At 33.8% G+C, this 14,628-nt stretch overlaps 1 protein-coding gene across 1 annotated transcript; it reads right to left on the minus strand.

Annotated features, from left to right (window-relative positions):
• Positions 1 to 1,715: 1,715 nt before the first annotated feature.
• On the minus strand, positions 1,716 to 2,453 carry LOC127260265 (uncharacterized). The gene is made up of 3 exons (XM_051287976.1): positions 2,184 to 2,453; positions 1,971 to 2,027; positions 1,716 to 1,928 (listed from the first exon to the last, which is right to left on the minus strand). Exons 1-3 carry the CDS (start codon positions 2,451 to 2,453, stop codon positions 1,716 to 1,718), a joined length of 540 nt encoding a protein of 179 aa, XP_051143933.1.
• Positions 2,454 to 14,628: the final 12,175 nt, after the last annotated feature.

The following is a 14,628-nucleotide window of genomic DNA, read 5'->3' on the forward strand; positions in this document are numbered from 1 at the left end:
CCATACTTAACAATTTCATTTCAGACCGCCCATGAGATAAATGTATTGGCCCGAGTGAACCTTCCGACTCCAGCCAGATCCATCATTGCACGCTGCGCCGACCTGTCTTTTGCCGACCTGAGTTTGGCCGACCTCGAGGCCTTAGTTCAGGTTGCGATAGACTTTTTGGTGAAACCCACACTGGAGTTGGAAGCCCCTCTCGTCCTTGATCTGATGATGGCAAGGATCATCGAACGTCAAGCTGAACTACCTTTGATCCGACCTCCATCATCCAAGGCCACATCATCTCAACCGACCGCTGAACTAGCCAGTCTTGAGGCATCCTTGAAGAAGGTCGATTAGGATCTTAATCTTGCCAAGGCTATGCTGGAAGAACTTCGACAAGCGCGACAAACACTTGCGACTGAGATCTCCTAAAAAACGGAAGAGCTAAGACGCCTTCAAGGACAGTTGGAGTCCCTAGATGACAGCATCCAGGAAGGGGGCCTCCTGGTGGAGGCACACTGCCAGACCCAGATGAGTCTCTGCGATCAACTCCAAACCAGCATACGAATGAGACTTGTCAGGGGACACCAGGAGGCTTACCAGCGTCGGCGGGCCACATGGTCGGAGTTGAAGTGGGCCGACCTCCGGACCGCCCTCAGGGCCCTACTTTCTTTGTAATTCTGATGTAATATGTATATAACTCCGAGACTTTGTCTATACATGCATCCTACTTTACTTTATAGAACACAAATCCTTGTTCCTTGCACTTTTACTAAGTCAGGAGTTAAACACCACAAGATTAAACACCATAGCTTATATATATATATATTCCATTTTTCTTACTGCAAACATCATCAGTATCTACCAAATCACCTTCGAGAATGGTTTCTCCTTGCATCCGCGTTCCTAGTTCCAACTGGGAAGGTTCTTAACAACCATTCCTTGTGAAAAAAACCCCATAGGTCATCATGCCGAAGACATGATACAGGTACTCAAACAACTGGACTTTAAATTTAAATTCTCTTGAAGAGGGAGGAGAACCATACATCGCACAATCCGCCTAATGGAGCGTGTATCCACCAGCTATGAACCCTTTACTGATATACTTACCCGCATTTCCGATCTCGACCATCATTTAGGTATGATAGACCATCATGTCTCGGCCATTCTCCCAGACCTTAGTTGGAACAACATTTTCTATCAGCAAAGATCAACACTTTCCAGGCTGCGTGTTCTTGTCGAACGAGAAAGCCAATCACTACAAGACATGAAAGTCCGTACCGAACAGAATCTTCAAGAAATGCAAGATCAATGGGATCGTTATCGTCTTGATCTAGACGACCTTCTGGATGAAGAACCTGAAATGGTTTCTGCGAGTTGGGATGAAACCTCTGAACCAGAAGACAATCACCCTTGTGTCACCCTTTCGGATGATGATTAAAGAACCCTTTTTCTGTAGATTCGAACCCTTTAAAGGGGTTCCTAGATTTTGTAATAAAAATTAATGACAATGTTCTGAAAATGTAGGAAAATACCTTTTCAGATACTTAGCATTAATATTTTCATGTACCAGCTTTCTTTCTTGGTTCACAATAATAAAAGTTCAATTTCCAATTACTCTGTGAATGATAAAAAGGCCTTCCCAATTGGGGGACCATTTCCCTAATTGGTCCACCTTCTTATACGTAGGCAGAATTGTCTTCCCACCAAATCTCATTCTGTCTAACCACTCAGTCCAGAGCATTCAACCGATCAGTGTCCACCTCATCCAATTGTTGCCACATTCCTTGTATATATGTCTCGTCATTACTCACTGTTGTATTAGTCACTCTGGGTGAAGATACAACAAATTCTGCTGGCAGAACAACATCTTGCCCGAACGTTAATTGGTATGGGGAGAATCCAGTGGAAGTATTTCTACTCTTTCGGTGGGCCCACAATGCCTGAGACAGCAATGTGTGTCATTTCCTTGGATTTCTCTCTACCATTTTTCGGATGATGCCGATGAAGATTTTATTTGCTGCTTCGGCCAACCCATTAGCCTGTGGTTAATAAGGTGAAGAATAATGCAATTTGATGTTGAACTCGGCCAAAAACTCAATAAATTTCTCCCCGGTAAACATCAAACCCTGATCTGTTGTAAGGGTGTGGGGAATCCCAAACCGGTAGATAATATGATTAAGTACGAACTCAATCACCTCTTTCTGCGTCACATTTTTCAAATGGACTGCCTCTACCCATTTGGTGAAGTAATCAGTTGCTACCAGAATGAATGAATGTTGCTTCGATGACGCCGGATGAATTTTTCCTATTACGTCCAACGCCCAAGCCTTGAATGGCCATGGCTTAACCATCGCCTGGAGTTCCACTGCTGGCAAATGGTTTAAAGGACCATGCCTCTGGCACTCCTGACACCCTTTAGCAAATTTGATACAATCATCAAATATCTTTGGCCAATAGAATCTCATACGATGAATAACCCATCACATGTTTAATCCTGCTCGGTGTGCTCCACCAATTCCACCATGAACTTCCTCCATTATTTTGATGGATTCTTCTGGCCCAAAACACCTCATTAATATTCCTTCGAAGGTTCTCTTATACAGAACCCCTTCAATGAGTTTAAAACGTAATGCTTTCAATCGAACGCCCACAGGAGTCGTGGAATTTGGTGATTCCAGATAGATAATAATTTTTTTTCTCCAATCAGTATCGGTATCGACACTACCGATCATTTGCTGACAAGCATTCTGGGTCAGATTATCCGCTTGTCGATTCTCTGTTCTCGGTACATGCTCAATAACCACCTCCGCAATTCTATATAATAGGCGATATACCAAATCTCGATATTGACGCAGGTGAGGATAATTACAAGCGTACCGTTTTAACACTTGATTGATGACCAATTGAGAATCTCCACAAATCACGACCGCTTGCGTTCCTTTGGCAATAAGTGCCTCCAGACCCAAAATTAGTGCTTCGTATTCCGTAGAGTTATGAGTCATCTCTTCCATTTGAAGCTGCAAACTTATCTTGCGGGCTCCAGGTCCTTCTAATATTACTCTTGCTCCTGACTTCCCTTTTGAACGAGAACCATCAAAAAACATTTTCCAGGGACTAGTACCTATATATGGTACTATTTTGTTTTCTATTGGTTCATTGCTCATAAATTCAGCCAACAAAACGGCCACTGCCTTCCCTTTTACTGCCTTGATAGGCCGATGACGCAACGCAAAGGGAGCCAGTCTGATTGCCCATTTCATTAACCTTCCCTGCATGGTTGGTCTGTGCAGAATTAATCTGATCAGATCCACTTTGGAAACCACTTCGGTTTCTCTTGGCAGGATGTAGTGCTCCAATCGAGTTCACGCAAAGACTAAGGAGTAGCACATCTTTTCGGGCATAGTATAATTCAACTCTGGTCCTTCCAGAGTTTTGCTTAAATAATAAATAGTTCTTTCTTTACTGTCTTCCCATTCTTGCGCAAGCAGAATACTTACCACATCGAAACTATTTGCAACATGCAATCGAAGGGGTCGATCTCCTCTTGGGGGAACTAACACGGGTAGTTTGGTTAATGCCTGCTTGATTTCTTCTAATTCCTCTTGCTGCTCCGGACCCCAACAAAAATCGATTGCTTTATTCTTTAACAGTTTTGTGATGGGTTTTAACTTTCCTGCAGCATTTGATATGAAATGCCTCAGGTAGTTTACCTTACCCAAAAACTTTGCACTTCTTTGACTGATCGAGGTGGTCGCATTGTCAAAATAGCCTTGGTTTTATTTGCATCGATTTCTATCCCATTTTCATGCACTAAAAACCCCAGGAAATTCCCTGCCGAAACTCCAAAAGCGCATTTCGTTGGGTTCATTTTCAAGTTGTACTGCTTCATCCATAGAAAAGCATTTTTTAAATCAACCAAATGTGTATCAAAGTCAGTAGACTTAATGATCACATCATCAATGTATACCTCCATGGACTGCCCGGTTAAATCGTAAAAAATAATATTCATTGCCCGGTCGAGTCTTTACATTCTTTTTGGTCACTGGAACGATATTGGCTAACCATTCCGCATATCGAAAAGATCGAATGAACCCTACTTTCAACAATTTCTCAATCTCTTCTTTGATCTGTGGAAGCAATTCTGGGCTAACACATCTCGGTGGTTGCTTGTATGGTTTGAACCCCTTCTTAATAGGCAACCTATGCTCGATTAAATCGCGCGTGGGCATCTCGGAATAATCCCATGCCAAACACTCCATATGATCTCGAATTACCGTTACCGTTTGCTCATGCTGGTTTTTAGACAACGAACCGCTAACCCTGACCCATCTTGGGTGTCAATTCGGTTCCTACATTGTACTCAATGAGCGGATCTTGAGTTGATAAAGAAGGTTCTGTTTTCTCTAACAGATCAGGTCATCGAAAGCCTTCTCCTTCACCAACATTATTGTTGGAACCTTCCCTTCCATATAGTCTAACCATTAATTGGTTCAAATAAAACTGCCTAATAAGCTCGTCACATTCACCTATTTCTTCCATAATTAAACCTTTAATAAATGTAAAGTTTTTGGCTAACGTCAGAGCCATAATAAAGAAAAAGAATGTTTATAATGAAACACATACCCCTGCATAGTGAGCTTACAACTCTTCCAGGGATAATCATCTATGACTACTGTTTGCAAGATAGGAGGCACGTATTTTGAATAAAGTACTGACTCTTCCACAACTTCTGTGGAGCCAAATGGATTTGTATTGGCATCCATTTTGAACACTTGATCTCCTTTCCAAAACATGATTTGCTGATGGAGCAAAGAAGGCATGCATTTGGAAGCGTGAATCCAATCTCGCCCTAACAAGACCGAGTAGGTGGTATTGGCATCTACCACAAAGAACACCGTCGAAATCACCTTCGGTCCGACTTCAATAGGAGCTACCATCATCCCTTCTGGTTTCGTTGGTTGCCCCGTGAAGCTTTTCATCTCGATATCAACTGGAGACAAATCCCCAATCCCTTTGCCCAACTTCTTCAAAGTTTTGAGAGGCATGACATTGAAGACAGCTTCATTGTCTATGAAAACCTTGTTAATCGGCTTACCACATATGTGAGCGTTAACATATAATGGTTTCAAATGCGGAGTTGCTCCTTCTGGTATAGGTGGGGGACTACCTTGTATACGTCTGGGACTGCCAGCCATTGCCGCCCATTCTGGTTCCTCCTCCTGCAACCTTACCTAGATAGGCTCTTCTTCTTTCTCGAACCATTGCATACCAGTTGGGGTCGATCTAAACTATTTTGCTACGCAATGCCCTCGTCTCCTCTGGGGAAAATTACCCAAAGATTATCTCAGGAGCCTTTTCTTCGGCAACTTCTATTTCGGGATCGATATTGATCCGTCTACAGAATTGACACCGGAAACATCTAGCCTTCTTGATCGGCCTTTCGATCTCCCCGTGCTCCTTTACTTGGTCGATCGAACTTTTTCTTTTGGGTAACACTTCCTTCTTTTCCTTCCCTTTGTCTGCTCGCCTCCCGTGCCGAGCTATATACCTGTGCTTAGCATTACGGATTTATGTACGATTCATACCTGAAAATCGGGGATCTATGTCTATTGGTAAAGGCTTTCTGTTCCAGCTCTATTTGTCATGAATTGGTTGTGGCTTGCGCATTGGTTGATCTCGCACAACCACTTTGTCCTTCAACTCTACTTCGAAGGATCCATCTTTTTCATCCCACTTTTCAGCCACTCTGTTTTCGCAGGTCTTAAACCTGTCTCCCTGATCAAGCTCCCTTTCTTTTGGCTTACGCTCCGTCCGTTCAGTATCTCCCTCTCTTTCATCGTCTCCTTGTGTGCTTTGTGAATAACGCACAGAGACTACAGCAGCAGTCACTTTTGGGAAAGGTTGCTGCTCTACTCCCATTGTCACGTATTTGAACCTTCCTGCCTTGATAGCCTTCTGTATTTCCTTTCGGAAATGCGTACATTGGTTAGTGTAATGCGTAAAAGAATTATACCACTTACAGTATGGCCTTCCCTTTATCTCCTCCCTTGTTGCTAACAGTTGTCCTTTAGGGATGCGAATTTGACCATCCGCCAGAAGAATATCAAAGATTGCATCTGCTTTAGATGTGTCAAAGGTCGGTTGTTCCCGCTCTTCTGCTCCTGGAAGGGGCTTCAATTTGGAACACACATAAGACTTGCCGTTTACAATTTCAGCCATCATTTCTTCAATGCTACTTCCCTGCTCATCGTCTGGCGCATACATTTCTGTATCGACACTGGCCATCTGGTGGACCTTGCTCCGCCGAAATTTATGATCTTTTTCTCTAAAAAGAGATTCTAACCTTCTAGCCTTGGATGCTAAACTAGCCAGATCTCGAACATCGTGGGCTGTTAAAGCCTCCCGCAGTCGGGTATGCATATTCCTGACCACCAAATTGGTCATCTCGCTCTCCTCAATGACTGTTGGGCAACGTCCCTTCATCAGTCGTATCCGCTCTATGAACTGGTAGGAGGTCTCCTCCGGCATTTGCTGGATCTCCATGAGATCTGTGAGTGATACCGTCGGGAGAGAATTAAGAACCTTGCATGAAAACCTGCCTCCAAACCTTCCCAAGTTTGCAACTGACCTAGCGGAAGATTAGCAAACCAGGAAAAAGCTGTTCTTGTGAGAGATAACCTGAACAATTGTAATTTGTGAAACGGATTGTTGCCTACTTCCCCCAACTGAGCCGTAAACTATCCCATATGCTCAATGGTCGAAGATCCATCTTCTCCCGAGAAAGAATGAAAATCTGGTGGCCTATAATTTCTCGGGAGAGGATGCTCATTGATGATTTTATCTGGAAATGGCCTTTGGTATGCCGGCATGTTCACCGTTTGAGGATTCATCCCGAAATGCACCCGCAGGACTTGAGCGATATCCTCTGGATCCACTCTGGGTGGAACATGGTCGAACACTGGAATGGGAGTATGAGTTTGACCTCCCAATCTTTCTTCTTTGGGGTCGGTTGCCTCGGCTCTGACACCCAGTGAAACATTATTTGGTATGTTAGATGAGTCTTTCCCCTGTCAACCCTAGTAGTGGCACTCGGGAAGGTGCTATCCACGTAGGAAGGCCCCGCAACATTTGCTTGTAATTTGGATGGTGACATCCCTTGTGGTGACTGAGTGGGTTGAAGAGTAACCCTTGATAAAGCTTGATCTAACGTATTCTGCATGAGGTTTTGTTGCTCACGTAACATGAGGGTTTTTTGCTCACGCAACATGTTTTGCATAGCCAGAGTTTGCTGATTGTTCAAATGTTGAACATAAGACACCCAATCGGCAGGTGCTTGGGGAACTTCCCCTTCATTTGGCATGGCAGGTGGTGAAATAGTTTCCCCCGCCGGTGTTGAAGAGACTTGGGGTTGTGAACCCGTCATATGGATCCTTCCGATGATTCGTCCGGACCTCAGTTGTATAAAATTCTCTCTTGACGTAGGATCAAAAATCTTGCATTTCTTCCACTGTGGTCGCCAAATTGTTGATGCAAATTTTCAACAATAAAAAGTACAATCCGAAAATAGAAATTATCTTCGAATTTGATAAAATAAATGTCTGAGATTAAGAATCCCTAAGTACCATACGAAATAAATAAAATAGGAAAAATAAATACTACAAACTGTAAAAGTAAAATGGTGATCCCCAAAAGAAATTCTTTGAATTTGATTGTCGATTGAAGATGGTTTCTGTAGGTCATGGACAGACCTATTTAAAACCTATGTCAACCGCCATAATCAGGTCGTGCCTTCATATCCGCTCGCCGGTTGTAACTTCTCTCAATTGTCCTACAGTAACCGCCGTCAACCGCCCTCAAGGTCCTCCTCTATCGACATGTGTCTTAACGGACTCACCAACTGCTCACACCTGTTACAACACTCAACTGGCTCGGCCGACCGCCTCTAAACACCTTACCGCCTCAATTGGGCGGCTGGCCCGACCTGCATATCCACTGTGATCTCTCTTTTCGTCCGTCTTACGCTTTGCCCAACCTCTGTATCGACCGTCTCATTTTTCTCCTGACTTCCTTTTGCCCGACCTCAGTATCGGCCGTTTCATCTTTCTTTGTACGTCTTCCTTTTGCCCGACCTATATGCCACCCGACCTAAGTGCATATTGTTTTTCTTTTTTCGTCCAACCTCTCCTTGTCCGACCTATTAATCACAAGTTTCTCCCGAAAAACCCATTTCTTAATAACACTTGGGCCGTTTGGCTTATATTCAAACCCATTTAGGATCCTACTGTCATTAACAGGCCCATTAGACTTTACACCAATCCTTAGTCCAATTTTATAAGCCCATTCTCGAAAGCTCTATACATTGATTTTTTCTTGTTCAACAATTTTATTTTTTATATATTTAATTTTATTTTTATTTATTTTTATTTAAAATAATATTAAAAAAATAAAAATTATCCATATGGCGGACACCTGTCAGCCACGTGATGCTGGTTTGACCGACACGTATCCGCCAGCCTGCTACGTAAATGTCACGTAGACATTTAGGACTAAATTGGAAAAAAAAATTCACTTAGAGGACTATTTGAAAACAATCTCCAATTATAGAACTAAAATGATAAATGAGTCTAATTACGGGACTAAAAAGACAATTTACACTTGATTCTAATAAAAATATATTATATTTTTTTACAAAATATCAAATCAAAAAATTATTTAAATTATTCCACATTCATCCAAGAATTATAAAAAATAACTTTTAAAAATGTAAACAAAAAATAAAAAATAAAAAACTGAAAGAAGAATGTAGTGACCAATAGTGTAATTCCACGTGATTTACGACACCTCACTTATTACTTTTTTTTCTTTTTTTAAATATAATATATTAATAAAATAAAAGGAAATAACTTTGATGTGAAAATGCATTTAATTCTTACAAGTAATTAATTTCACAATTTTCAAAAGAGTCTTTTGTTCCCACTCCACCTCCCTCCTTTCTTTACAACAATAACGTGTTCACACTTTAGTTCTCATATATATTTAAATATTATTATTAAAATAATAATAATAATAATAATAATAATTATTATTATTATTATTATAAATAAACACATGTGGTCCCTTATTATGAAAGTAATATATAAAGGAACCAAAATTTTCAAATGCTGACGTAAGATTTGTATCGACAACTTTTAAATTTTTATTGAAAAAAAAATGTGTGTATATATTCAAGCATATTTTCATTCACAAGTGTCGAAAAGTTAGAAAGACTTTTTGAGAAATATCTTGGCTATGTGGGTTTGGTCATTTTATCTCACATAAAATATACTCCCTCCGTCCCGGATATATTGTCGGCGTTATTGTAGACACGAGAATTTAAGATAAATTTAATTAATAAATAATTAAAAATATATTAGTGAAAATAATTATTGTATAATAAAAATAATTTAAAAATTAATATTAAAATAATTGATTAGCATAATTAAAATTTAAAAATTATAAATTAAATTTTTAAAAATAAGATTAAAGTGTATAATTATTTTTCAAAAAAAAAAAGTGACAAAATAAGTGAGACAGACGAAAATTGCAAGGTGAACATGAGAAGTGAGATGGAGGGAGTATATGTTATAATATTATTTAGATTAAAATTAAAAATCTAAAATTTAAAATAAAACACAAAAGGAATACATCATAGGTATATTTGTTTCCGGTGTTTGAATTTTGAGTTTAACTTTGAATTAAAATAAGTATTTGACATGATAAATTTGATAATAATATGATATTTTAAATATAAAATTAATTTTAATGGACAATAAAAATAAATAAATAAGTATTGAAACTTAGGTTAAATTTACAAAAATACCGAGTTTATGTATTTCTAAAGTTTGATTTTAGTTTATTTATTACATAATCATTGCGGTTTATTATTAAAAAAAAATCTGTGTGTTTATTTATCAGATTTTTACACTTGATTTTACTATTCTAATTTTTTTTTCTTCAAAAATATCAAATCAAACACCCAATTTTTATTTATTTTATTACACTAAAATTTAATTTTACATTCAAAACATCAAATCAACACATATTTATATCATATCAAACTATTTCAATTCAAAATTTTACTATTTAAAATCAAAACCCAAAACTAAAATCTCACAAATAAACACAAATATTTTTCCTATATGAGATTACACTTAAATAATTGTTCAACAAACCCAAAAAAAATGAACGAAAAGAATTCACCCCTTATAAAGTGTGTGTTTGTCTGGGCGTTTGGATTTTGAGTTGGGATTTGAATAGTAAAAATTTTGAATTTAAATAGTTGTATGATGTGATATAAATAGGCGTTGATATAATATTTTGAATGTAAAATTGATTTTTAGTATAATATAAAAAATAAAAAATAGGTGTTTGATTTGATGTTTTTTGGAAAAAAAAATTGGATGAATAATGTAAATCCAATCCAATCCCCCAAACAAACACACATGTTATTATTATATATATATATATAATTTGTGTAATTTAAGTCTTTATTTATAACTAAACATCAGTTTAACTTTACATTAATATAAGAGGGTTTAACACAGTAAATAAAACACACGATGTTTTGTGTATTTTTACTAAAATACAAGGGGTGTTATATAATTTATCCTTATTTTTAATTTTAAACAAAAAAAAAAAAAGAAGAAGAAATTTTAGAGTATAATACCGGGTGGTGCAATGACGTGTTTGATAATTACTTGATTCAATTTACTAGTTTGACTAGCCGATTCAATTGTCTATTTGTATTAAAATATTTGGTAAAATAATTGTTTGAAATTAGTTGTTTATATGTAAAATGAAAATTAAGAATTATTTTTAACACAAATTTGATACTTGTTTGGTGATTTCTTGCAAATTTTAATGTATATAATATTACTCATTCCGTCTCATAAAAAAATATTCATTTGTTTTTTGCATGTAGTTTTAAAAATATTAGTATTATACTATGATATAGTAAAAATAGAGTAAAAACGACTAAAATGGAAAAATGAATATTTTGTTATGAACGGATAGAGTATTATTTTCAATTATAAGATTCAATAAAAAAGATTAGGTGAACTACTTTTTTTTCTTTTTTTTTTCTTTTTTTTTTTTTAACTTTGTTATTTTGTCAACCTATGGATATAATAATATACAATATTGTATGCTGCAGCTTTTCATTTTAATCTTGCCACTAAGTAATGATTAAACAAAAGTTGCTGTTTAATTATTCAATAAAATAAATTGGATGCTCCATACGTGTCTAATTACTACGTGCAATTAGGTATAATTAAGTTAATTAACCTATTTTAATAAATAATAATTTATTATATATATATATATATACATATAAATTATGGGTAGGTCCCTTTTGTATAAATCAACAAATATTGAAAGGGGAATCTTTTTATTTTATGGTCTCCAACGTTCTACAGCTAAACCCCACTTTATAATATTCATAATATAAATATCTTTTTTTTTTATATTATATTATATAAGAAAAAATAATTTCGTAAAATATTAAAATAAAATAAAATTACAAACATGTCGAATTAAGTTCACCTTTTTAACGTTTATACGGCGTGCGTTTATTTGTGCTGTGTTTGTTTTGTAGTTTTCATTCAAAATGTTTTTAATAAGAGTGATATAAAGTGTGTTTCTTTAGGCCAGTTTGGAGAAATTTGGGTTTGAATTTGGTTTTTATTTGAATTTTAGGATAGATTTGACTTTATTTGTTTCTTTTGTGTCTGAGTTTTGCGAGTTTTGATATATTGATTTGATAGATAATAATATAATAATGTAAACATGTATTAAATTTAATTGATAAAATTAACAGTAGTATTTGATTATGAATTTATATTATATACAATATATACTTTTGAATTTTTATTTATTTGTATTATAAAAAAATTTATTCTCTACAAAATGATATACTCCATCCCTCCACTTAGAAGGTTGACATTTACATTTGGCTCGGTATTTAAGAAATAATAGTATTTTAATTACAGTGAGTAGTTAAAAGTAGTGTAATGACATTTTTGCCCTTATTTTTTTGTGTAAAAGTAATGATGTGATGTAAAGTAAAGGCATTTGTGGAAAAAAAGTAGGGTATCTAATGAAATGTTAACTTTGTAATTGAACGTCCCAAAATAGAAATATGTAAGCATTGTAAGTGGACGGAGGGAGTATATTGTATATATTTTTTTAACATATAATTATTATAAATATTAAATAAATTATTATTTATATATTTTAATTTTTCTAAAAAAAAAATATGAAAAAACAGACATAAAGCTACTGCAGCCTACAATGTGTTGTCCTATTTAGCGGCAGCCCCGATCTGGGGATATTTACTGTGCAAACACCCCAAACTAGTGTTTGTACCATAAATATCCCCAAACCGGGTCAGAAGAAACACGCCCTAAATTTTTTATGATTTATTTTTCCAAATGAATTGTTATAAAATTTTACAATATCTTATACAAATATGCAAGTATATTTGTGAAAAGTTAAAATGCAAATACAAACAAAGAAAGACAATGAATAAGTCATAATTGTTTGAAAATATAGATATATATATATATATATTGAATGTAATTTCTTCAATAAGAAATAGATTTATATCTCATATGACTGATATATATTATATATATTGTTAGTATTATACTATTAAAATTATTGTAAAGACAGCAATTTTTTTTAATATATATTACTATGAATTTTAAGATTTTTTTTAAAAAAAAAAAAATCATCAAAGCAATACGAAATGAAAGTGTTATTTATGGGTATGTTTACTTATAGTTTGCTGTTTTGTGATTTCAAATTAAAATTAACATTATTTATTTAGCACAATTTTTAATAAAAATATAATTTTATTTTTTTAAAAAAAAATATCGTATCTAAATATTATTTTAACAAAAATTTAAATTAATATTTTGTTTCAAATCAATTTCAAACTACAATCAAATACACTTTTGTATTTATTAACTCTATTCACCAACGTTTTAGATAAAGAATTTGTGTGAAAAATTGTGTCAAAAATATAAAATATTTAACTTTTTGCAATTGATTTTTTGACTTTTTATAGTGAATATTTAATTTTTTTTATTGATTTTTTTCTATTTTTTAATAAAATATTTTATATTTTTTATTATTATTATTTTTTCACTGTGTGTTTCTTTATATTAAGTATAAAAGATTATATTGATGCTATAAAAAATAATATTTTATACTATCTATATCTGGCTTTAAGAGTCACATTTATTTTTTGTTTGTTAATATTTAAATATTAATTATTATATCAAAACGTCGTACAAATAAAAAAAAATGACAAAAAATACTTCTATTAGTATCTTATAATACTAATATAATGACATTTGTATAAAAAATTATATAAATATACGGATATTTTTAATGTTTAGTATAATGACGCTATAGGTAAATGTAATCTTAAAGACGGTCGAATATAATATTAAATATTAATATTTTATGAGCATATAAATATATATATTATATATATTAATAATATTTATAAGTGAACACAAAGTTAATAGTATTATAAAAAAAAAAACATAAAACATAAATATATAATTCCAATCTTCCCTTAATAATTTATTTATTTTTTTATTTTGGTATGTCTCATAATAAAGTATCAATTTCTTTTTTTTTAAGTAATTGTACTGTTTACCTAAAATTACAAATATTCTTCCAATTTACAATATATTACACAAATGTCATTACCTTTATATCATACAATACTAATATGATTAATTTAGTTTTTTTACCTTTATTTCTATTTTATCTCAATATAATACTAATATTTTTAAAACTCTGTAAAAAAATAAATTGATATATAGATATGAGACGAAAGGATTATTAAAAAGTTATTTAAAATTAAACAATACGAAAATAAAAAAACACAAAGTACACTATAATTTGAATATAGAAGCCAAACCATTCGATTTAATTGTTCTGTGTGTATGTTTAGTTTTTGTTTTAGTTATTATTTTTTTTTTTCATATGAGATAAAAAATTATGTGAGTAATATTCTTTTCGCCCATATATTTATTTTTTATTTTAATATGTTCACTATCAATATATATTTTCATTTTTTTTTTAGTAATGATACTTTTTATTTTAATTAAAAAAAATATTTTTATATTTTTCACAATATTACAAGAGGGTGAAATTGCAAAAAAAATTGAAATCCACAATACTTCTATAAAATGAAGAAATTCGTGATGATGTTGCAAAAATAGAGGTATGAGTCGGAAATAATTTTATAAGAGGGCAAAATCTATATATTTGCATGATGGATTGAAACTTTTTTTTATTATTTTTCTTTCTTTTCTACACCCTACAAAAATAGGGAAAAAGATGGTCTTAAGAGTGTGTTTATATGAAAGTTTTGATTTTGAATTTAAAATTTTAAATATAAAATTAATTTTTAATATGATCTAAAAAATAAAATATATTTTATTTGATTTTAAGTTGAAAAAATTTAATAAATAGTAAAAAATTAAAAAATGAAAATACTTAAGTGAACAAATCCACATAGTCCAAAAGTTTAATACTTGTTCCATCTCTACTATTATATCCGAATTATTATAAATATAATTATAA

The sequence above is a fragment of the Andrographis paniculata genome, unplaced genomic scaffold, assembly GCF_009805555.1.
Source record: "Andrographis paniculata isolate CXL003 unplaced genomic scaffold, ASM980555v1 Contig61END, whole genome shotgun sequence".
NCBI classification, from domain to species: Eukaryota; Viridiplantae; Streptophyta; class Magnoliopsida; order Lamiales; family Acanthaceae; genus Andrographis; species Andrographis paniculata.

Bases quoted from the DNA above. Each gene is read 5' to 3' on its own strand.
- LOC127260265 (XM_051287976.1), bottom strand. From the start codon at position 2,453: ATGAGATTCTATTGGCCAAAGATATTTGATGATTGTATCAAATTTGCT. The intron at 2,028-2,183 runs GTGATTGAGTTC...TATTAACCACAG, and splicing joins AAAATGTGACGCAGAAAGAG to GCTAATGGGTTGGCCGAAGC. The intron at 1,929-1,970 runs GTAGAGAGAAAT...TTGCTGTCTCAG, and splicing joins TCGGCATCATCCGAAAAATG to GCATTGTGGGCCCACCGAAA.